Source organism: Hypanus sabinus, chromosome 7 (assembly GCF_030144855.1).
Source record: "Hypanus sabinus isolate sHypSab1 chromosome 7, sHypSab1.hap1, whole genome shotgun sequence".
Taxonomy (NCBI): Eukaryota; Metazoa; Chordata; class Chondrichthyes; order Myliobatiformes; family Dasyatidae; genus Hypanus; species Hypanus sabinus.
In genome coordinates, this window is record NC_082712.1 from 140200848 (window position 1) to 140226612 (window position 25765).

Sequence of the window (25765 nt, forward strand, 5' to 3'; positions counted from 1 at the left end):
TTTTTCTATCAGCTTTAAACAGGTGTCAAACAGAGAGGGCAATGATGTTGTACAATGCCATCATTAAAGTTGATTGAATAAACTTGTGCTTTTTGACTGCACTTTGGGCAAGGGCAAGGGCAAAATACTGGGAGCATGTAAATCTTATTGTTCATTAGTAATTAGATAAGGCTAAAAGGATTAAATATATGGTTATTCTTTATTGTGACTGTAGGGCAAAAAATACATTTCCTGTTAAAAATAAAGCATCATCATCTGTTGCCCTCTAGGCAAAATTCCCTACCAATTGTCAGTACAAAATGGGCAAACATTACACTGGTTAATAGAAGCAAGAGGGGAGAATGGCTTAAGTAAGCATTTATTAGCAACAAATGGAGTCAGTGTGTTTTTTAACCTATAGGATGAGCCTGAAAACAGTTCTAGCAGATTGCAAACCAACTGAAGCTGATGCACTCCAATCCGATCTGAAAATTTATAAAAATACAATGATTAAACATGAGTCATTTATAGTGGCCAGGAATAGAGTAAAGATTCAGCTGGTGTTTCAGAGATTTTCTGATAATCTGATTTTTCTGAAGCATTTTCCTGATAATCTGGTTAGAAAAATCAGTGCGGGAGTACAGAAGCATGAGAAAGCTTATAGAACTGTTTTAACATACAATACGATGTGTTTACCACATAATAATAACAAACAGAATAGTTAATTATTTTTGAAAGTTTCTCAGCCTTCATTTGTGAGGCTAAATCCATTTCACTTTATATTTTTAATGTGGTTGATATGAGATGACATGATCACATGACATGAGATTAGAAATCACACAAAAACAATTCTGGTCGTGGTGCAAATAGGTTCTCTGATTATCCTGTGAAATAACTGCCTTTTTCCAATACTAAGCTGCAGAATATGCATGAACATTGAAAATTATTTTTAAAAAATCCAATACTAAGCTGCACAATATGCTGGCTGGTTTCAAAAAAATCAAAGCAGTACAATTTCACTTTGTAACACTGAAGTTAAAGCAACGATGCATTTGTATTATATCTGATAAATTGATTACTCACCTATCAGTAAAAGAAAACCAGATCTAATCTCCTGAATTTGTTTTTTTTTGGTTGACTAGAAACTTTTGGTCTCAGCTCAAGAATCAAGTTTGCACTATATATATAAAACCTGACAATATTCAAATCCAATTTAAATAGTCTGTGGGAAAAGTGTTGCTGCCACATAAGTAGGGAAAAACAGATGGCAAACAATTATTTATACCAATCTTTTGTATAAATATGAAACATTTGTTAATTGTGAAATACAGTTGTAAATATTTTTCTTAGTTAACCTTGAAAATGTTGAATGCATAACTGTAATCACCCATGTATGCTTTACACTTATGTAGGAGTGTTCTTTGAAGCAAGCAACTAGACCAAGAAAACTTCTTCCTAGCTTTCCTATGAACAATTTTGTTGTAGATTTTCTTAAATCATTTTCAATGTTTATGTATATTTGTATCCAATAAAAGATTGCATTAAAGAAAAGTATTTCTAATACATTCAGGTAGCTAACCCCATCAGAAAATGAAGTCCACAACAATGTTTGACAGGCAAGTTAGCAACATTGTTGGTTTGCCATCACCTTACTTGCTGTCATTAAATAAAATATTTCATATAATCTGACAGATAGAATTCAAGTTTTTCCTTTACATACTGCGTAAACTGAGCTACAAAGAGCATTATTAGATTCTTATTTTTACTTGTGGGAGGAAGGTAAACTGCTGAATTTAATCATCATGACTTATGCAATCATAAATTTTCCTAATCCAATACATTTTTGTTCCAATTTTGGATAAATGATAATGTGGCTGTGATTCTGCCCACATTCACAGAAGGCAGAAGAGGTTTGCTTTCACAAGCACACACTTGAGAATTGCTCCACATAGCTCATGGTACAAGTCATTAGAAACCCTTGCTTTAAGAGACCTGCTAACAAGCACTAAAAAGCTCAATTTGGGTACATAACAATTGTTCACTTGGGCTTTAGTTGTTCCTCAATGCTTTTAATCATGAAGCTTTTTTTTAAAGTGATGCACCACTGCAGTGAGGTTCATTCAGCATCCTCCCCTCCTCACAGGAAGGGTATTCCTGATATTGATGCCCAACTGCTTTCTCAGATCTACTGCAGGCACCTGTGAACTCTGTGATTTTAAAAGATGCCCTGTATAGAAAGCAGCCCATATTATGATGACCATCTCTGGTTAATATTTGCCTACTGTCAGAACAGAGGATTGTCTTTGGAACAACCACATTCAAAAATCTTCCCTCAATTGAATTCCTGTCAGTTGGAGTTTGGGTAATCAGCTTACTGATGTTTATGTACAAGTTCACTTTCTTGCAACTTCAGTCAGTGTGCCAATATTTAATTCTTTATGTGTCTCAAGCATGTTAACTCTATTACTTGCAACTGGGCGGTGGTTAGATAAGTGTCATAGCATGTGCAAGGAGGAGGCAAGCAAAGGATAATGGAAGGGAAACTAGAATGAGATTATGGCTTGAACATACCATATTCACTTTTATTGGAACGATAAAGCAAATTAAGTTATTCATGATATAGTCATGTTACTCTTACATTGAATTGAAGCTGTTAAGACCACATTTGGTCGGTGAACGTTGGAAATATATTGTCCTTTCCCTATCAACTGCTTCCAATTATTTTTCCAATATCGATGGAAAGTGTAGAAGTGTTGCCTCTGGTATTAAAGCTTACAAAAACAATCAACTATTTATAATGTAGCAATAGTTACTCTGTATTCAGAAAACTACCATTCTACAACCCCATAAGTACAACTTAATTAATATAGTAAGTAACTGATCAATACAGTAACTGCACTGGCAGGGAACAGTTATCAACATACGGAATGAAATACTTGTTACTTAATTAGTGCTAAAAGAAATGTAATAACCATTTGAACAGACAGGTTGAGTATCTATGCAGGATTATTGGTTAGCATCTGCATTCATGCAGCATTTCCTGTACATAATTAATAAATATCCACAAAGGTTATAAAGTTCTGATTTAGAGTCAAAGGCGGGAATATTTGGACTCTATTTTGATACTTGGATCATTAGAGGTATTTTCTGCAGAATGTTTGTGCTCAACCAGCTCCATCGTGGGCATTAGCCTCCCGACCATCCAGTAAACCTTCAAAAGGGGATGCCTCAAAAAGGTGCTATCCATAATTAATGACCCCCCCCCCCCAATCACCCAGGACATGCCCTCTTCTCATTCCTACCATCAAGTAAGTGGTACAGGAGCCTGAAGAGAGACACTCAATATTTCAGGAACAGCTTCTTCCCCTCCATCATCAAATTTCTAAATGGACAATGAAGCCATGAACACTACCTCAGTATTTTTCCTCTCTTTTGCACTACTCATTAATCTTTTATTATATAGTTATATATAATGTAATTTAGAGTTTTTATTACATATTGAAAAGTACAACTGCCACAAAATAACATATTTCATGACATATGCTACTAATATTTAATCTGATTCTGATTAAATGGAGGTGGATAAATATTTGGTAGATCCAAGAGTAAAGAAGCTTGGAGAACACACACAGAAGAGAAGTTGAGGCAAGCATAGATCAGCTATGATCATATTAAATGGCAAGGCAAGGTTAAAAGTCCTGTTGGCCTTTACCTGCTCATAGCTTCTTGTGTATACAGGCATTGATTGAGCAGAAACGTCATTCAGAGCAGGTCAGGCTGGCTGATAAGAAGTCAGTGAACTAGTGGCACTATGACCTGCAATATTTAGGCATAGCTCTCCCTGCTAAAATGGCAGAATTAGTTCTATAAATTTTCTATATTATAGAGACACATTTCCAGTTCAAAATCTGTTCTTAAGCTATTATAATTCAAAACCCTATGGTCAAACTATAAAGAAAATAAAATAGCAGCACGCAACTATAAATCTGTGAAGAGGCATTTGTCTAAACTGTAAAAAGGATTAAAATTAATTTACTCAACTATATGAAACACAAGAACAACTTGCTAAAAATAAATGAAAAATGGTTATTAAGTGATTCCAATCTGAACAAAAACTAGACATTAATGTAAATTAATTCCTTATAGAAATATCCAATATTCACTGAAGCTTATAATTCACATTCTATCTGTAGGGAATTCACAGGCCATGCTGGAATTTAAGCAGCTTACACAATATATATGTTTTCTTAAAGAAATAAATGAATTATTTAAGTTGTAGGTGTCAAAGATTCAATAATTTCAACTGCGAAAAAGAAACAAGGTAATGGATGGAAGAGAATTCCTTTCTGAAGCAGATAATTGTAGAAAAGGTTTGTTGCTTTTAAATGTGTTGTAATATATCCTTTCCTCTTATTCATCATAATTAAACTCTTTTTAACAAGTATTATATTTTTCCTCTTTCTTTAGGATCATCAACCAAATAAGGAAAGGTTACAGATTTGTTTTATTTGTCACATGTATAACAAAACACACAGTGAAATGCATTGTTGCACTAAGTCAGTGAGCATTTTCCTGGGCAGCCCACAAGTGCAGTCCACTTCTGGCACTAATGTAGCATGCCCACACATCTTAGAAATGTGGGAGGAAATCAGAGTATCTGGAGGAATCCCACATGGTCACAGGGAGAATATACAACCTTCTTACAGACAGGGATGGGAATTGAACCTCATTCTTACAGCTCTGCTATAATAGTGTTACACTAACCACTACACTACTGTACCATAAAATTATACCTAATTACTTAGCTACATGCATTCACATTAATTATCATTCATCAATTGTCTTTATTTGTTTCACAAAACATAATAATTAGAAATAGAAGTTTAATGTCTTGGATCTTATGTAACAGAATTTTCACCACAAGACCCAAGTCTTAAGTTTAGTTCAGACAACAGATCATGCCAACATGGTCTAGTCCAGTGGAAAGCCTGTCTAACATAGCTGTTGCAAATGGAACCCTCAGGCCTCACCTGTACTGCTTCTAATCAGATGACAAGCAGCAACTGCAATTAATTTTGCAGTGATGGAAGATCATGGCTACAGACCAAACAGATGATAAGGAAAAGTGGTGCATTTTCAAACTAAAGGTCCTTTCATGACTGATATAAATTTTTGGAAGGTCTCCTGATCAATATAACAATAATTTTTCTTTCACAATGTCTCTCAAGGCAACTGGTGCAACTCCCTGTGCAAGTGACATTAGCTCCAGTTATTAGCTATCCTGATTTAGAAATCCATCATTCTTGCTTCATCACTATCTAAGTACTGGAACTCCAGAACCAACAGCAACCAGCGATACTGCAGCAGTTTCCAAGTGCTAGCTCACCATCACCTTCTCAGGCATAAGAAGTCCTGCCCTTGTCAGAGATGCCCATATCCATAAAATGAACATTCCTTGTGAAACCTAGGTTCTCCCTGGCCCTGCAAGGAAGTTAGAAAGAAGCACCAAGGAGACATATAAGTGTGTAGCTCCTGTCAAATGTCATTCTGCTGAGCTTCACTGAATTTTGAAATTAACTTGATTGTAGTTATACAGTAATTAGGCAAAATATCGGATTCTTTGTTGATTTTGCAAATGGGTAGTTAGAATCATAGAACCTGATATGGACAGGAGGACAAATATTTCTTTCTTTCTTTCTTTCTTTCTAAATCTTTTTATTAATATTAATAATATGGACAGAATACAGATGATATATTGATAAAGAAATTACCAACATACACATTCCATTACATATGAAAAAAAACATACATAATAGTTACAATATAAATGAGTTTACCAAGACATAAGCCATAAGATATATGTATGGACATAGTAAATCTAAATATTTCATAATGTATAATATAAAAAAACAGAAAAAAGAAAGAAAAAAAAAACAAAAAAAAATTTATATAATGCAGAACTAAAATATTTCTTTAATCAACACTTCTGAAGAAGAACGGACCTGGATGTTCCCTCGCTCTTTTCCCATAACTATTGCATATATTTTTAATATTTATCCAGTTGCTTTTTACCTTAGAACAATGCATTTTTGAGATTTTCCATCATGCACCCCTCTCTTGATACTATCAGAAGAATGCATTTCCATCTATCTAGCAAACACCTCATCAACAAAATGACAATACTTCCTTGACCCTATCCATTGCCTTCCCCTTTCATAGAAAAAAAGAATGATTCAACACCAGCTATGCAGAACAATGGAATTTATAAATGGACTGACGAAACACTAATTACTATGAATGGTACAAGTGTTAAAGCTATACTGGCAAAGAGGCATATGTCCATTCGTTTGACAAAGTTGATCTAGGAGATAACGTACAGCAATTTTGATAGAAAGTTAAGTCATCCCATTCCCCACTATAAGAACTGTACCATGCAGTGACTTCAGCCTGTCACTCTGGACTTAATGACCTGAGAGGATAAAACTACAATGAAGACATTGTCATTCCATGACAAAGGAAGCAGAATGAAAAAACAGAGCATCATCCTGACACCTTGGCTGAGAGTAGGAGGGAATGTAGACACTAACTTGCCTTGGCACATTTCCTGAGCAACACATTTGGAAACTGTTTCTAGTGTCAGCAGTAGTCATACTCCAATGTAAGCAACAATCATTGTTAGGTGACATAGTGCTGGAATGAGCTCTTATGTCCTTCGTAGTTGAATTGTCTGTCTGTTGACATCTCAGGTCCGCACATCAAAAATTTATCTGAAAGGGGATTCAAACTGTGAAAGTGACAGGAGAAGGAAGACAGAATAATTTCCAAATAAACCAACAAATATTCCACCCAGCCAGTAAGTACCTTATAGATAAGTAGAGAAGATGACTGATTTTTTTTACAGCAAGGTGCTCACATATATCCTATTGCTATGTGGATTTACTGTTGACTATTAGTTTGCCATCAATTTTATTCAACATTTAACAGGCACGTAGGCAGCATATGGACAAACAGGGAATTAAGGGATTAGCCCATGCAGAGGCAGATGTACAGTTTAAAATGGCATCATAGTCAGTACAAACATCATGAAGGGCCTGTTCTTCCGTAGTTCCTGTTCCTGTGGTTCTACGTTCTTTAAATAAAGAAATAAAGATGTAGATTAGTTCATCTCTAACAATGGATTTTATTCTCCACATTCTTGGTTTAAAAATAGGAATGTTAAAACAAGTTCTGATCTCTGCCTAAGCTTTACCATGACAATGCAAGGCACTAAAAAATACCATGGTATTGCTTACAGACTACAACATCCTCTTGAATTGAATCACTTTGAAACTAAGTTATTATCTACATTTTAATGAAGTGCCAAACTGTCTATTTTAACGTAAACATTATGTTTAGCATTGTAATGTATAATTCACAGTAGGAAAAACTTGTCACTATTTAGCTCGATTTCTCTCTAATAAAAAAGGTTATAACTTCCAAACTAAATTATTCAGAAACAGAACAGAAAATGGAGGCACTCAGAAGACCAGGAACTATCTACGGAGAAGTTTCCAGTTAATGAGTTTTCATCAGAATTACTTGAGCATTATCATCTTAAAACATCAACCCAGCTTCTTTCGCCAGTGATGCTGCTTATCTTTCATATTATTTTTAATGTCAGATTTCCACAGAACTGCCATTCACTGGACGATTTTTGATTTTTTCACGGTTCTTTATAATCAGTAGAATATGGTATGTGAGAAAGTCACAGGAAATCAGCAGATTCTGAGGTACTCAAACCACCCCATCTGGCACTAACAATTATTCTATGGTCAAAATCACATAGATCACATTTCTTCCATATGCAGTAGATTCTGGTTAATTGTAGCCAACAGTTACAGAATAGAATCTGATTGAGAAAATAGCCGAGATTTCCTTTGTTTATTTGGGACACTATGTCACTTAATTGGACTCCCTGCTACCACCCAGGTCTCATCACCTATGAAGTGCCAGTTTTGTTATACTGTTTACTTTTTAATTTGTGTTGTAAATGCACCTTCTGCTAAATAGCTATCTTCTAGAATATATTTTATTCTTTGTTAATTTATTATACTTTGTGTGTGTGTGTGTGTGTGCGCGCGTGCGTGTTATATGTACAGTGTTTTGCCATTGATCCAGAGGAAAATTATTCTGTTGAATGACAAGAGACTTGAACTTAAGCTTGCATACAGCTTGGTGGGGTGGGAGGAAGAACCCCATGGATTAATGGCTTCTACATATGTTTAATGAAGAACTGTTCTGGTAAAACACACCTTGGGGTTCATTTGAAGTGAATGCCTCAGCCAATGCATTGTAGGCTCTTCCACACTGAGCTTCTTTAATACACCTTCTATTTTCTTCAGGAAAAAGCCATTTATATTGTAAAAGCACTCCAGAATATTGTGTATGGTCATTTGTAATCTGTTAGTTGAAATGAACTCACTTTGCAAAGATCTACTTTCTTTTTCAAGAGTAATTTTTCTTGAGATCACTGTTCTTAAATATATGCTTTTGTACTTGCCATTTGAATATAGCATATAGAAGTCTAGATTGGGTCTGGATAAATTGCTGGTGAACAATGAGGAGTGAATCATCAACCACTGGTCTGAGTCCATTTCATTAGTGAATCAATTAATAATTTGACATGAGATGGCAAAGTAGATAGTTGACTATGATGGATTACTATTAGGGGCAACCCTACTTTCATTAAATAAGTGAGACTGTGACATAAAATGAGTAATGATGGTGGAAATAGCAGGTACAGAGATTGAACCTGTAACACACCTGGAAATGTATATTTAATCGGCAAACTTTAACAACACAATGCCACATTTGCTGATTTTAAAGACACAATCAGATGCTTATTTTGCAATAACTCTTGAAGGATGCTCATTCAGTGTTTGGTTATTGCCCTGGAGACCAAATCTCTTCCCTCCCCCCCCCCCCCCCAACCTTTGCACCCGTTTTGATTGCTCTATAATGAAGTCAGAAGACATTTATTTCCTTGTGTTGTGGATCTGTTAAAATTGATTCCTGTGCCCTTTGTCATTTCAGTGTGTTTGCTTTACACAGTTCTGAACAAATAAATGTTAACCATGCTTCAGAGAGGAGACCAGCATAATAATAATTTATAAGCCCAACACCAAGGTGGTAATTTTCAAATATTTTTCATTGATATCAATGGTTTCCTACTGGAAAACTAACCAACGGGAGAGTAGATCTTGAAATCTGAATATAAGAACATGCAGGAAATGTTCATGGAGCAAAGGCCTGCTCCACCATTCCATATGACCATAAGATATACGAGCAGAATTAGGCTATTTGGCCCCTTGAGTCTGCTCTGCCATCTCAACGTGGCTTATCCATTCCCCTCCCAGCCCCAGTCTCCTGCCTTCTCCCTGTATCCCTTCATGCCCTGACTAATCCAGAATCTAGCAACCTCTGCCATAAATATACCCAATAACCTGGCCTCCACAGACACCTGTGGCAATGAATTCCCCAGATTTGCTTCTCTCCGGCTAAGGAAATTCTTTTTCATCTCCATTCTAAAAGGGTGACCCTCTATTCTGAATTTGTATCCTCTGGTCTTTGACTCTCCCACCATCGGAACCATCCTCTCCACACCCACTCTATCGAGGTGCTTTGGTTAAATGCTGGCTGATATTCAACCAAAGTATTCCCTTGATTCCTTCAACATCCAGTGGCCTATCACTTAGCTTTAAAGGGCAGAGCCAACACCACCTCCCAATATAGAGAATTCTTTACATTCTTTGCATTTTATTATGAAGAAATTTCTCCTTATTTTGCTACTAATTGGCATGCTTGTATTTTGGGACTGTGATATTAGTTCTAGAATCCATAGACAATAGATGTATTTTGGAATATACCCTGTTGAGCCTGCTAAGAATTGTGTTTGTGGTTTCTCTCTTTTCTAAACTTCAGCACTTTAGTGACCTGGCTATTCAGTCGCTCTTCATTTGACAGTCTTAATGTGATACCTGGAACACAGCTTGTGATTTTTTCCCTGCATAGTAACTATATCATTTCTCAGTGCTCCAGGCAGAATCCCACCAGTACCCAACATCTTGCAACAATGACCAACTTTCCATCTGCTTGATCTATTTGCATTTCAGCTTTCAATGATTAGTGTAGAATTCATTGGAAGTCCCTGTGTTTTCACTTTGAACATTAAAGTTTCCCAACTTCTCACTATTTAATAAATGCATACACCTGCCCTACAAAAATATATGGCTTGTGACAATTTACTACCAATAATTTCTGCCGTAGCTTTTGCTTCTCTCCATCCAAAATAATTCTTATTTGATATAATGGTCTGTCAAGTCAAATCCTTCCCAATTATTGCACACATCAGCAATGTTACCCCTTCTCCTTTTTGCCTGCCCTTGAATCCGTTTCATACATCAGAAAGTCAAGATAGAAGGTTGTTTGACCGGAAATGCAATTACCGAGTGGTTTATATTATTCATAAATGCTGAATACTTTTTAGTAATTTCAGCAATGAATGTAGTTGTGTATTTGCTGAGTGGAGTAAGATGCATATATGTGCAGCACTGCACTGTGTTTGTGATGCACCATCAATAACTCTCTGAGACGTGAGGCGAGATATCGGCTTTTATTGACTGGAAGAAAGAACAAGCAGCAATTAACCACCATGCTACATCCTGGAGACTGAGGGCAGGGCTCAGACCTCAATCGCATTTATACCGGGGCCCATGGGAGGAGCCACAGGAGCAGTCAGCGGGGGGGGGGGGGGGGGGGGGGTGTCCAGACAGGTATATGTAGTTCACCACAGTTTGCATGATTTACTACTTTGTAAAGTTTTATGCTGAGAATTCACTTCAAATTCTCTCACCTTTAAAAACATATTGGCACATTAAAGATTATTACAACTGAATAATTTCATGTGCTAATTTCCTGAAGCTTCAGGCAAATGACATACTAATAACAGAAATAGAGGACAATATCAATAGTATAATAGTATTTATGCCATAATTAAATTCCACAAGGAATGAATCTGGAGAGCATAATCATATAAACTAGATACATATATGCAAGTTTAATGAAATATTGAAAATTGAAATCAATAGTATTGGATAACCTTATTGACAACAATGTTTATTCTCATTTGATGCAGACTAAATCAGGATTCAATTATAGAAGAGGTAAATGCTTAATGAAGAAAAGTTAATCCTCCAAAATTGTGCTTCAGTTGAATTTATCAATCTTGCCCGTGAGTGAAAAGCAGATAGAGAAAAGTTATAATTTATCATGTGCTACTGACCTTTATTTCATGGGTTAGAATTAGTTCCACCATCTGACTGAAAGACTGACTAAATGATGTCAGGGTTTTAACAATCTCAGCTTTCATAGATGCTAATGTTGTTTCATCTTCATCATAGGCTAAACTATAAGGAAAGAGTTTGCAAGTGTTAAATCAGAGCAGTAATACAAGAAAAATTAAATACCACATTACAATTTAATTTCTGATCTGACAGCAGGACAGGAAAACTACCTCTATTTTCTCAGCTTAAACAATAACAAATCAATAAGTTACTCAATTTTCTTTCGCTTCACTGCAATAAATTCACTGTGTAGCTCTAAGTACATCTTTAAATAGTTACACTCATTTGCCTCTTTCAAAGTTCTCTCCATTTTGTTACTTTAGGGCAGCCCAAGAAATTGCAAATGCTGTAAATTGGAAGCAACAAAATTTCTGCTGTGTGAACTGAATGGGTCAAGCACCATCAGTGGGAGGAAAAGAAGTGTTGAGATTTCAGGTCAAAACCCTGCATCAGACCTGATGCAGAATTGTGACCCAAAACGTTGACAACTCCATTTCCCCCACAGGTGCATATTGACCTGCTAAGACCCTCTAGCAAATTGTTGTCACTATAAGGCAGTTTCCAATTATTTCTTTTAAATAGTGTAAACAACTTCATCAGAACTGTTGCAGGTGATTCTACTTCATCTTAGTGCTTCCGTTAATATTCATGTCTGGACAAAAAGGCTTGATTGCTATACTAATAATATTTGCTTTTATATATTGAGCCAGGTCATGCTGCTCTTCAACTAATGACTGCAGAGGAGCTTAGTGCAGCGCACAGGTCAATTCATCCCATGCACTACAAGAGTAGAAGTAAGGAATGAGCCAAAGGCTCAGAAATCTATTGTAGAACATAGAGCAGTACAGCACAATACAAGCCCTTTGGTCCACAATATTATGTCTACCAAATAAACCTATGTCATGGTAATCTATACCCTTCCCATTTACACAGCTTCGATTTTTCGTACATCCATCTGCCTATCTGAGTCCGCTAAGAGTCCCTGTTGCATCAGCCTCTACCATCACCCCTGGCAGTGTGTTTCAGGCAGTATCCACTCTGTGTTTAAAAAAAAAATAACCTCTGATATATCCTCTAAATATTCCTCTGTTCAGCTTAAATGGACATCCTCTGGTCCTGGCCAGTGCCACCATGGGAAAAGGTGCAAGAGGTCCTCTCTCTCCATTCCTCTTATAATCTTATACGTCTCTATCAAGTCACCTCGCATTCTCTTTACTCCAAAGGCCAACACACCAGACAATATCTTAACTATTCTATCAACTGGCGTGGCAACTTTGAAGGATCAATGGGCTTGGATACCAGGACCTCTCTATCCCACTACACTGTTAAGAATCCTACCATTAATTTTCTACTCCACATTCAAGTTCAATCTTCCAAAGTGTATCAGTTCACATTTTTCTGAACTAAACTCCATCTGCTACTTCTCTGCACAGCTTTCTATCGTGTCCATATCTTGTTGTAACCTATCCCAACTTTCTACACTATCCAAAACACTCCCAACCCTCATGTTGTCTGTAAACTTACTAACCACCCTTTCACTTTCTCATCCAAGTCATTTATAAAAATCACAAACAGAGGCATCCCTGAAAACATGCCCACAGAGTACAAGTAGTCATGAACCTTGGGAGAATATGCTTTATCTAACACCACCCATTGCCTTCAGTGGGCAAGTCAATTCTGAATCCAACAGCCAACTTTCTCTGGATCATATGTCTCATGATTTTGTGGATGTGCTTACCATGAGGAATCTTTACTAAAAGCTTTACTAAAATCCATATACACCACACTCTTCACTCTACCCTCATCAATTTGTTTTGTCACTTCCTTGAAGAAGTCAATCAAGATCATGAGGCACAACCTTCCCCTCACAAAGCTATGCTGACTAATTCTAATCAGAATATGTTGCTCCAAGCACTTGTGAATCCTGTGACTAAGAATCCTCTCCAAAAGTTTGCCTACCACTGATACAGAACTCACTGGTTCTATAATTACCTTTCTAAAACAAAGAAATAATATTTGCCATCATCCAATCTCCTGGTACTACTCCTGTAGCCAGCGAAGATCATCATCAATGTCCCAGCAATTTCTTCCTTCACTTCCCATGGTAACCTGAGGTATATCTAGCTCCGAGAAATGATCTATCATGATATTTATCAAAAATCTCCAACATTACCTCCTTCTCAACCTTGGCATGCACCAGCAGATTGGCCTGTTCTATGCTGACTTCAATTTATCAAAGTCCTTCTCTTTGGTGTACACTGAAGAAAAGTACTCAGTAAGGATCTTCCCTACCTCCAGGTTCATATATTCCCCTTTATCCCTGAGGAGTCTTACTCTCAACTCTAGTTATCTTTTGGTTCAAAACATGCATGGAGAAAATCTTTGGGTTTTTTTTCAATCCTGCTCACTAAGGCCTTCTACATCTCCTAAGTTCCTCTTATGCTCCTTCCTGTATAACTTATAACTCTTAAGAGCCCTGTCTGAGTATTGGTTCCTGAACCTTAAGAACGTTTCCATCTTCTTCTTGACTAAATATTCTACCTCTCTTGTAAACCACGATTCCTTCACGCTACCATCCTTTCCCTGACAATCTCACTGGGGCAAACCCATCCAGACCCCCATGCGAGTGCTGTCAAAGCAACCTCCTTATTTCTACCGTGCATTTCTCCAAGAACATCTGCTCGCAATTTATGCTCCCAAATTGCCGCCTAATACCTTACTAATTAGATTCACATATTGTCTGCTCCTATCCTTGTCCAGGGCTACGCTAAAGATTAGGGAGTTGTCATCAGTGTACCCAAAATGCCTTCCCACCAAGAGATCTGTCTTCTGATGTGACTCATTGCCTAGTATCAGATCCAGTATAGTCTCAACTCTAGTCAGTCTGCCCACATACTGTGTCAAGAATCCTACCTGAAAATGCCAAACAAATCTTGTCCCATCTAAGGCTTTTGACACTAAAGAGGTCCCAATCAAAATTAGGGAAACTGAAGTCAGTAATGATCACAACCAACTATTTTGCACCTTTCCAAATTCTGCCTCCTGATCAGCTCTTCAGCTTTTATGAGGAGGGGGCCTTAAGAATATTCCCAAGTGAGTGTTTTTGTGATTTCTCACTTTCTATTTCTGTTTGTTTCTGACTGATTGAAACTATCAACCTCAGGTTTGAATAAAACTATGACTGAAGCTATTCAGCTCTTCCTAGTAGAGAATTTCAAGGATTTAACATTCTTTGAACGATTTTATGCGTTTTAATGAGACCATTTTCCAATATTCCAAGGGTAGTCTCAATCTTATATGACTCAAGTAAGAAAACTTTATCTTGTACTCAAATACTCCTGCAATAAAGACTAACAATCCATTTGCCGTTCAAATTCCTGCTACATCTGCATTTCAGCTTTCAAAGATTTATGCCTAAACGCATGTTCTGAGGCACAATTAGAACACCAATGTTTCCTTCTCTCTACATAAAATACTCAGAATTTTTAAAATTGAAATGGAGGCTTAATTTTCCACACTCTATTCCACTTCCCTTGATTAGCTTAGTGAATGAGCAATATTCTCATGAAGCCCCTTTGCACCTTCATCACTGTTCATATTCCAAAGAATCTTTGTGGCATCATTATCCTTGGGTGGTCTTTTGAATCTTGGGTGGTACATTGGAACCAGATGGTACGTTTTCACCTCACTGTATGCATCTTCAATTTTTTTTTACTAACAGTTCAGTTTTAATTTGAATTTTGAGTCAGATGCATTCCATGCTTGCAAACATTGCAATAAAATTTTGACTTATCCAGAGATGGCTCGAGGTTTAGTTCCTTTCACTGACTAACTGGTATGATTTGTGATCAGATCAGTTAAGCTTTTGATCAATAATGTTAACCAGTCTGTATTCTATGTAGTTAGTTGAATTAAGCTTCTGATCAATAATGAATGCAAGATGTATAATACTGTGGATGTTAGAAAACTGAATTCAGAAAATAACTGATAGATCAGTTCATTGACACAATACATTAAGTGTTCAAAATGCTACTGGAATTGGTGAAAAATTGCAGCAATTTCTTTGCTTATCTAATGACTATAAGCTCTACTGGAGTGTAGTTTTGGAGATAGCAGTCTCATTGAAGGCTAATGCAAGGATATTCTTTTGATTGAGATGAGCATTAATTGTTTTGGAACATAAGACATAGGAGCAGAATTAGGCCATTCAGCCCATCGAGTTTGTGCAACCATTTGATCATGGCTGATTTATTATCCGTCTCCACCTCATTCTCCAGCCCTCTCCCAGTAACCTCTGATACCCTTACTAATCAAGAACCTATCAACCCCTGCTTTCAATATACCTTGTGGCTTGGCCTCCACAGTTGCCTTTGGCAATAAATTCCACATACCCACCCACCCTCTTGCTAAAGAAATTCCTCCTCATCTCTATACTAAAGGGACATCCTTCAATGCTGAGGATGTACCCTCTGATCCTACACTCACCCACTATTGGAAACATCCTCTATAAAGCCACTCTATCCAGGCCTTACAATATTCAATGAGAATCCTCCCTCATTCTTCTAAACTCCAGCGAGTTTGCCATATCTAGTCAAGCTGGATGTTATACAAGTCCTGCTGTAGGCCACTTCATTACTTATTGTAAATGAAGCTCAATACTGATTAACATTGGATCAGCAGCTCTGTTCCTGATAAAGCAATGGGAGTTTTATGGATAATGCAGCTAAAGAAGATTGGCTGATAACACTGGTGATCACTGACCTCTGACAAATGTAATATAATTATTTTATTATTATCTGCACACTACATTGAAGCTACTTTTGCTTGATGAACTGATCCAAAGCTCTTTTGAAGGCAGTCGTGATGCTGGAACGGGCTGATGCTGCCACAATTTTAGTGCCATCATTCAAAGACGATGGAGGAAATTAAACTTTCTAGCAGAGTAAGCTGTACACAGCATTCAGCTAGGTTACAGTGGGATAAAGACAGGTTGAATTATTAGGTAAGGGCAAGGAAGATGAAACATAAGAGGTGATTTACTCTGGTCAAATAAGTAGAAAAGCAGTGCATTTTTAAATGGTGAGAAAACTGAAAATTGTTGGTATTTGGAAGAAATTGGATTCATTATTTACAAATAATTGAATATTAATATTAAGGTACAACAAGCAAGGTAAATGATGTACTGGCATTTAAAGAAGAAGGATTTTATTCCAGTAATAAAGATTTGCTGCTCCAATTACAGTATGTAAATCCCAATAAGACCACACTTCAAATAAAATAGTCAGATTTGTCCTCACTGCTGAATGAAGGATGCACTGATCATAAGTGGAGTGAGGTGGAGGCTCTAAAGTTTGATTTCTAGAATGGTGGATTTGTCCTTCGAGAGGAGATTACATTAGTTCTGTTCTCTTGAATTTAAAATTAAGGGAAGTAATCTTATTCAAAGGTAAAATATTCTAATGGATGTTGACAGGGAAGACATATCCTCTGGCTGATGTATCAAGAACTGGGTCCATAATCTCAATGTAAGGAATTAGACTTTTAAGAAAAAGGCAGGAAGAAATGTCTTCATCTCAAAGTGAATGAACCCTTTGAATTCTCAGCCCAAGTCATGAATTACATTCAAGTCAGCAAGAGATGCCTAAGAGGAACTGAGGGATATACTGTAGGACTACTGCAGGAAAATTTCATCTGATCGTATTCAATAACAGAGCTCATGGGACCACATTTTCTATTTCTTATATTCTTTATTCACTAATTGAATAAATAATTAAACCTGTAGTCAAATGACTCTGGCAAGATCTGAAATGAGTTAAGTTGACTGGTTTTGAACTAAACCTGATCTGAGTATGTAGTTAGACGATGGCTTCATTTTGTGAGAAGGTTGACTACTGAAAAGCATGGTGATGCAGAAGTTAGTGCTGCTGACCCACAGCTTCAGGAGGCCTTGTTCAAGTTGGGGCCAAAATTAATGAAAATTACGAGCTCAGAATGGGCACATTAAATAGCACCAATGCAGCCATCAATGTAGCACAGAAAGAACTAGGGAGCATTACCAGGGAAGGCCTGGAACGTGGATTGTTCCACATAGCTAATGAAAAGGCAGCCTTAGCAGGAGCCCATGCGGTGCCCATTGTTGCACCTTGAGTTTGGAGAAAGTGGCAGGAGTCAAGAGAGAGATTGCTGAGTATGTGGAACAATTCCATCAGGAGGAGTTGGGTGGTAGTGGAGGGGAACTGGATGGGTCTCTGTTCACAAGAAAGAAGAGAAATGGGATTGATTGCTGGGAACCAACATAGACCTGATTAGCCTTCTGTCTTCCTTCTGTGTTTAATAAATAACTAATGAATTGGTTAGATTTGTTATTTTCCTTTGGGTAGGATATTTCTGATTTTGTTTACACTGTAAATTGATGTAACAGCATGAAAGCACTGCAAATGTTTGTCTAAAGGGTGGCTAAATAGAATGCAAATGCATCACTATAATAGTTTGAACTCTGATGAAGAGTGTTCAGCAAGAAACATTTCTCTTTCCACAGATGCTGCCTGACCTGTTGAGTTTTCCCAGCACTTTCTGATTTTGTAACTTATGCTTTGAGTGTTGTTCATCGGTTTGTATTGGAAATCATAGCAGAGGTTTGATAAATCAAAGTGAACACTAGGTCCAGATATTGTAACTTTTGTTTTAACCACATAATGATTAACATTAGTTACCATTTGCCACTATTTTCCAACTTCAATATTCGTTAAGAGATAAATGAATTTATGAGCTTTTGTGCAAATTTCTGAAACAGTTACTGAATAATTCAACTTATAGGGGTTCTGTTATTTACACTCCTTTTTATGACAAAATTAAGTCTCTGATATAGCCTGATATATGTTAATTAGTAAAATAATGTCTTCCACCTGCCAGCAGAAGTTTGAAAGCAGTACAAACAAAGCAGAAAAATTATATTCAAGAAGTCAAACAATGAGAGATTTCAAAGTAGAGACTTGGAATGCAGACTGCAGAAAACAGAAACGTACCTCTCAGTTATTGTAGTCAGGTCTGTGCATTTCTTTATTAAAATCCTCCCAAACTGCAAAGAAATAGAAAAGAACATATGACAGTGAACAATGTAAGAAGAATATTTCAAGGACAATGAAAGTTAAATTTGCTGAATTTATCAACTTTAGGCATTCCTCAATTGCATTTGAATATCTCAGCTAATCATTAATTTACATTTGCATAACGTGTAATGGAAAATTGGTCACACTTTAGTTTTATTCGGAAGAAACAGAATTAACGTTTCAAGCCAATCCTCCTTTGGCAATACAATGGATTCCAGTTAACTGTGCCATTGGTTATTTGGCCAGCCATCTATCTGGGACAACACTTAAAGAACAAAAACTAATCAAGAAATTAGGTGGAATTTCCTCTTTTTATTTGGGACACTATGGGCACGGTAAGGTAAAAGTTAGCGTGACACTATTACACCTCGGGGTGTCGGAGTTCTGAGCTCAATTCCAACATCATCTGTAAGGGGTCTGTAAACATCCCTGTGGAATGCATTGGTTTCTCCAGGTGCTCTAGTTTTCTCCCACACTCCAAATCTGCACTGGTTATTAGGTTAATTGGCCTTTGTAAACTGTCCTGTGACCAGGCTCAGGTTAAAATCGGGGGTTTCCTGTATGATGCAATTCAAATAGTCAGAAGGGCTGTATTTCTAAATAAATTTAAATTAAATTATTTGAGGTTGAAGACTATTGCCAAACAGTCTCTAACTAGCATCAGTTGCATGCACTTGTGCTGCTGTTAGACCCAATGTTATGCTTAGAGCAAACAGTTTTTAAATAGAGTCAGTTGCATAAGCTAGTGTTATGTGATTCATTTGGGGTGATCACACCAAATTAAAAAGCAGTGATTTTTGACACTACTTCATAGAGGAAGGCAATGAAGGTAGTCCATTATCTGCACAAGGTGTCTGCCCTGATTTTGTTCATTTACAGTCAATCAAAAAAACACAGCAGTGTAATCTGTATAAATTCCTCCATCGATAACTATTAGGAAATAATAGACAGCTTTATAGTTCTGTAGTATTATTGATAGTGTTCTAATTTGTTCTGTATTTCATTTAAATACATAATTTACTCAAGTAAATGTAGTTCATCTTCATTAACCTATTTCCATAAAACTTCAGCTAATTGGGGCAAATTATACTTATCTGATGTGTCCCAATTAACCAGAATCCATTATATTTTCATATCAAAGCTGCAACTTTCAGTACAATTTTCATCCTCAGAAAAATTCTCAATATCTACACAATTACAGATTAAGGTCTGAAAGACAGAAGAAGTCATATAAACAGAAAATGCTGGTGTTCTGTTTTGTAACTCCAAAATATAAAAACGAATTAAAAAGAAGAACAAGAACCTGAGAGATAATTTGTGTATGTTCAGTTTGTACTTTAAGCGACGCATGCATATATGACATGACGGTACATTGATGTGTGCCATTTACATACTTTTACACATAACCTATAATGAATTATTTAAACAAATAAAGAATGCCTAATCAAACAATATATTTATAATATTATTCAAATATTAGTGAAATATAAAATCCACAACACTCCATGCTTAGCTATAAACTCTTATTACCTATAAACTGTAAGACATGCTTCCAAATAAAATTTCCAAATTGAAAATGTATGTTCAATCCTTTATTATGAAACCAGCAAAGATGAATGATCTTGTAAAAATAAAAACTAACAAAATTAAACCTGCAATATAATAGTCTAATTAGTGATCTTATAGCATAATAAGCAAATAGCAAATAAGCAGTCAAAAAGTATCATTCCCCATGGCTCATTCGCTCTCCACTAGACTAAATAAAACAAGAATGCAAAATGAGAATACTCACTTGTTCTACCACAACCCAATTTACGTGATAGATTACCATAATAAAAGCACCACAAACTACAATCCAGACAGAAAACAGCTGCATGGCTCCATTGGACAAAAATATAATAAAGTCTCCTATATCCTAACACCTTAAATGTTACACTATAATCATTTCAACTACGTACTACTAAAATAGGAGCCATGAAATCTTCAAAGACAAACATCTTAACATTTATGCAAATATCCTCTTTCTTCTTCCAGACATGTCACATAACAGTCATCTAGGCGACAGGTTACCAGCGTTTAACCCAGTAGAGTGATCTTTACCACATTCTCTGTCGTCAAAATCATGAAGCTTCTAGAGTTGTAGCTCCACAAACCTCTGCTTCCTGTAGAAGACAGATCTTGGTTATAGGCCTGTCCAGACAGCTGGTCTTGGTCTTCATGCACACCTGCTGCACAAATCCTCTTCTGTCTGCAAAGACTTCAATGACTCTTCCCACAATCCATGAGCTGCTAGGAATTGTGCCATCAACTAAAAGCACAATGTTTCCAAGGAGGAAATTGTGCTTTATACCTGACCATTCCTGACAGTTGTGGTAAATACTCCTTAACCTTCCACTTCCAAGATAAATTTGACATGTACTTGTCCTGCTCCGTCTACGATAAACATAAATGTCTTCCCTTTGGAACATGGCTGATCTGACCTTCGGCCTTCTCAATCCCTCTTTCTAAAAAAACCCCTTGTTTTGTTATCCAAGTCAGGCAAGCCAAGAGCGATGTTCATTTTCTTTTTCTTTTAACTAAGAAGCAAGAGCAGGTTCTTAAGCCTTAGAATCTAGGCCACTGCCTTTCTCAAACAGGTCCAAGCTGAAAAATGATGGATTATATATGTAATCTGATCCACCTCTTCTTCAGTCAACATGGCATTTATTGTAACACTCCTCTTGGCTTCTGTATCATCTAGCAGAAGTTCACTTCAACAATTGGGATTCACATGCTATTTGCTTTCAGGCTGAAGAAGATACTGAAACCCTAACACTCACATTTCATTCTTCAGGAATGCTTTCACCTTCCACCCTTGAGAGGCCACATCTCTCAGGTTACTTGAAGTGTTTACATCCCTCCATTGAGGTGCTTATGAGACCTTAAGAATTTCTGAAACACCATTTGCAACAAAGATTCAGAACCTGGAAATTTCATTCTTGATATACTTCAGCACGGAAATACTATCGGTCAAAAACACTGAGTACTGAGGCTGCATGACAATTCCTTCCTCCACAATAGGGCTCGCCATTGTAGTAGCAATGAGCTCCACATACGAGGGATGCAAACTGACTTCAATGGAGCTGCCCTAGATTTTCCCATGATAGAAGCACTGTGTACCAGAGAATGTGTGTTGTTCAACAATAAGTATGTCACTGCTCCATAGCTGCTTTGTTTGTGTTTGTAAAGTGGTGTAACTGTGCAGCAAATCCAAAGGTTTCAAACACCTAACAGCATTGAAGTCTTCCAACTGGGCATAGTTCTTCCAGCCAGCTTGACCACTCATGAGCAACTGACGTTGGTATAATGTCATCCCAGCTAAGCCCTTTCTTACATAGATCTTGTAGGGTCTTCTTAGCAGATGGCACTACTGTACACAAAATTCCTAAAGGATCATAGATGGAACTAACTGTGGAGAGCCTCCTCCTTCTGGTGAGTAGTCTTTCTTGGATCATGATCTTAAACTTGAAAGTATCTGACTCAATGCACTATTGCACATCCAGTACTCTCTCTACTGAAGATATATTGATCCAGTTCCAAATCCTTTGTGTCTTTCACTCTTGGCTCTTTTGATACCATAGTTAGCTCACTATGTCTGTTGCTTATCCACTTTGTGAGTCAAAAGCCACCTCTAGCACAAATGGATACAAAGTTGTGATAGAGATTGCTTCCCCCTCAGAGGATGCTGACACAAGGTCACCATCAACACAGAAGTTTTGCAAAACCTTATCTATTGTCTCACCACTGAAGTGATCTTTATTGTCTTCAGCACATTTGCTTAGAGGAAAGTTAGTGCAACTCAGTGATGAAGATCCCACTCTAAAATCCACCATATCTTGGCTGAGGCCACTATCAGGCCACCAGGGAAACCTCAGCATCTTCCACTGGCATTTGAACCTGATGAAACATTGATTCCATATCTACCATGATCACCACTAGATGTTTTCTGAATCAGGTTATGACTCCAGTCAGTGAGCTAATAAGATCTGGTCCCTGTAAAGCTAAGCATTAAGTGATATTCCCTGAAAGGTTGCTCCACAGTCAAACATTACACCAAGTTTCCCTTTTCTAAGGTGATAAAGATCATTGTGTTCCATTCACTGCATTCCCGATTCTCTGCTGGCATTTTTTCAGGATAACTTTTGGAGAACAGGCCCCCAGTCCTCAGGGTCGCATTGCCGATGGCCGTTGGCGGGGCCGTCTTAATACGCTCGGCAGAGGATGGTTCTCGGAGAAGCTGTGCCAGAGAGGATGGTCGTCGGCTCAGAGGTTCGATGGACTCAGGTCGGTTTCAGTGTGTGCTGCGTCTGCGAGGCTGTCGGGCAGCGCCTTGGAAGTCCATAGCGGGGGTATTCCCTACTGCTGCCGGTGTGGGATGGCAAGTCTGTCAGGATCCTGGGGACTTGTGGAAACTGTGTGGTGATTTCTTTTGAACTTACAGTCCTTTAACATCTTGGATTATTTTTTACTATGCCCATGGTCTGTTTTTTTTAATCAATTATGCTATTGTTTGCACTGTTGTAACTATATGTTGTAATATATGGTTTTGTGCAGGTCTTGTAGCTTTAGTTTTTGGTCTTGTTTTTGTCTGGTGGATTTGTAGCTCCTTTCTGGGTAATGCACTAGACGGTAGCACAATATTAATACGCAGCAGTCTCTCCAGACTCTGGATTGGGGATTGCCAAACATTACGTGGATTTTCTGGTGTAGTCTGTTTTGTCATATGCTTTTGTGATATCATTCTGGGGGAACATTGTCTCATTTTTTAAACTGCATTGCATTTGTGGTTTCTAAATGACAATAAACCGAATCTGAATCTGAGATGCGGAGATGACATCCTTCATGAAAACTGTGTAGTCAGTGTGAAATGACAAACATTCTTAAAACTCTTCCTTAGATTTAGAACATGCTGTTCAGGAATCTTCTTATTATTTGGCTTGTTAACCACTTTCTTTATCAAAGGTAAACTGGTCCAGTAGAAGCCAAGCACCAGTTTTGCGGAATTCTAAACCAGCTCAATGAACCTGTGATCTTTTCCTAACAAGGCAGATTGTTCATTCTTGCTGCATTCAGAGAAGGGAAGTCTGTCTTGAACTGCTACTGCCAAAGCTGATATCAGATACACTGTCATTCAGTTTCACATAAACCAGTGGGTCACCTCCTCTATGCATAGTCAAAACATATCTTGGAATTTGAGAAACATTGCCTGATGGAAGGTGAAGCACTACTTTGCCCATTAGCATTCCTGCCTGATCTGTAGTAACTATTTCAAGGAATGGGGCACAGTAGCCTGATTTGGCAGGAAACTGTTATAGTAACTGATAAATCCAAAAAAGGACACAACTGTGACATGTCCTCTGGTCTTGGATCATCCACCAGTGCTTGAATTTTCACTATGGAAAAGGATCTTGCCAATCGTAGGGATGACTTACAGCAGACCGAAAAGCTTGCGCACGTAGATATTAAAAAAGAGGATGTGCTGGAGCTTTTGGAAAGCATCAAGTTGGATAAGTCACCGGGACTGGGCCAGGCTATTGTGGGAGGTGAGGGAGGAAAGTGCTGAGCCTCTGGTGATGATCTTGGAATCATCAATGTGGACGGGAGAGGTTCCGGAGGATTGGAGGGTTGCGAATAAGATTGTAGTAAATCTTATTCAGGAAAAGGAGTAGAGATAGCCCAGGAAATTATAGACCGGTGAGTCTTACTTCAGTGGTCGGTAAGTTGATGGAAAAGCTCCTGAAAGGCAGGATTTATGAACATTTGGAGAGGCATAACATGATTAGGAATAGTCAGCATGGTTTTGCCAAAGGCAGGTCGTGCCTTATGAATCTGATTGAATTTTTTGAGCTTGTGACTAAACAATTAATGGAAGTAGAGCAGTAGATGTAGTGTATATGGATTTCAGCAAGGCATTTGATAATGTACCCCATGCAAGGCATATTGAGAAAGTAAGGAGGCATGGGATCTAAGGAGACATTGCTTTGTGGATCCAGAACTGGCTTGCCCATAGAAGACAAAGAGTGGCTGTAGATGGGTCATATTCTGCATGGAGGTCGATCACCAGTGGTGTGCCTTAGGGATCTGTTCTGGGACCTCCTACTCTTCGTGATTTTTATAAATGATCTAAATGAGAAAGTAGAATGTAGTAAATCTGCTAATGACACAAAGGCTGGGGGTGTTGCAGATAGTGTGGAGGGCTGTCAGAGGTTACAACGGGGTAGTGATAGGATGCAAAACTGGGCTGAGAAGTCGCAGATGGAGTTCAACTCAGATAAGTGGGAGGTGGTTCATTTTTGTAGGTCAAGTATGATAGCAGAATATAGTATTAACGGTAAGACTCTTGGCAGTGTGGAGGATCAGTGGGATCTTGGGGTCCGAGTCCATTGGACACTCAAAGCTGCTGCACAGGTTGACTCTGTGGTTAAGAAAGCATATGGTGCATTGACCTTCATCAATCATGAGGTTGAGTTTAGGAGCCGAGAGGTAATGTTACAGCTATATAGGACCCTGGTCAGACCCCACTTGGAGTACTGTACTCAGTTCTGGACACCTCACTACAGGAAGGATATGGAAACCATAGAAAGGGTGCAGAGGAGATTTACAAGGATGTTGCCTGGCTTGGGGAGCATGCCTTATAAGGATAGGTTGAGTGAACTTGGCCTTTTCTCCTTGGAGCAATGGAGAATGAGAGGTGACCTGATAGAGGTGTACAAGATGATGAGAGGCATTGATTGTCTGGATAGTCAGAGGCTTTTTCCCCCAGGGCTGAAATGGCTAACACAAGAGGCGCTTGTTTTAAGGTGCTTGGAAGTAGGTACAGAGGAGATGTTAGGGGTGAGTTTTTACGCAGTGAGTGGTGAGTGTGTGAAACGGGCTGCCAGCAACGTTGATGGAGACAGATATGATAGGATCTTTTAAGAGTCTCCTGAATAGGTACATGGAACTTAGAAAAATAGAGAGCAATGGGTAACCCTAGGTAATTTCTAAGGTAAGGACATGTTTGGCACAGCTTTGTGGGCCAAAGGGCCTGTATGTGTTGTAGGTTTTCTATGTCGCCATGTTTCTAACTTCCACCCATAGCAGTGAGAGGTTGAAAAGGTCCTTGAATACTCCCACCAGTTGGTTAGCACAGGTTTTCAGAGCCTTACTCTCTTTAAAGATAGCCCAACACTGGCCTCCGAGACTGGGATCACAGGGCCATCAGGTGCAGCAGGGATCTTCACAACTCTAGTTGTGTTCTCCCTTTTAAAGCGGGCA

The 25765-nt window shown here is 37.9% G+C and overlaps 1 protein-coding gene across 2 annotated transcripts in view; it reads right to left on the reverse strand.

Moving 5' to 3' along the window:
- LOC132397261 (protein inscuteable homolog) overlaps positions 1 to 25765 on the reverse strand; it is a 400127-nt gene that overhangs the window by 168535 nt on the left and 205827 nt on the right. For both annotated transcript variants that reach the window (XM_059975774.1, XM_059975773.1), the window contains exons 4-5: positions 18386 to 18438; positions 11300 to 11423 (exon numbers count right to left, since the gene is read on the reverse strand). In XM_059975774.1, coding sequence (XP_059831757.1) covers positions 11300 to 11423; positions 18386 to 18438 — 177 coding nt within the window. The remainder of the gene's footprint in view (positions 1 to 11299; positions 11424 to 18385; positions 18439 to 25765) is intronic.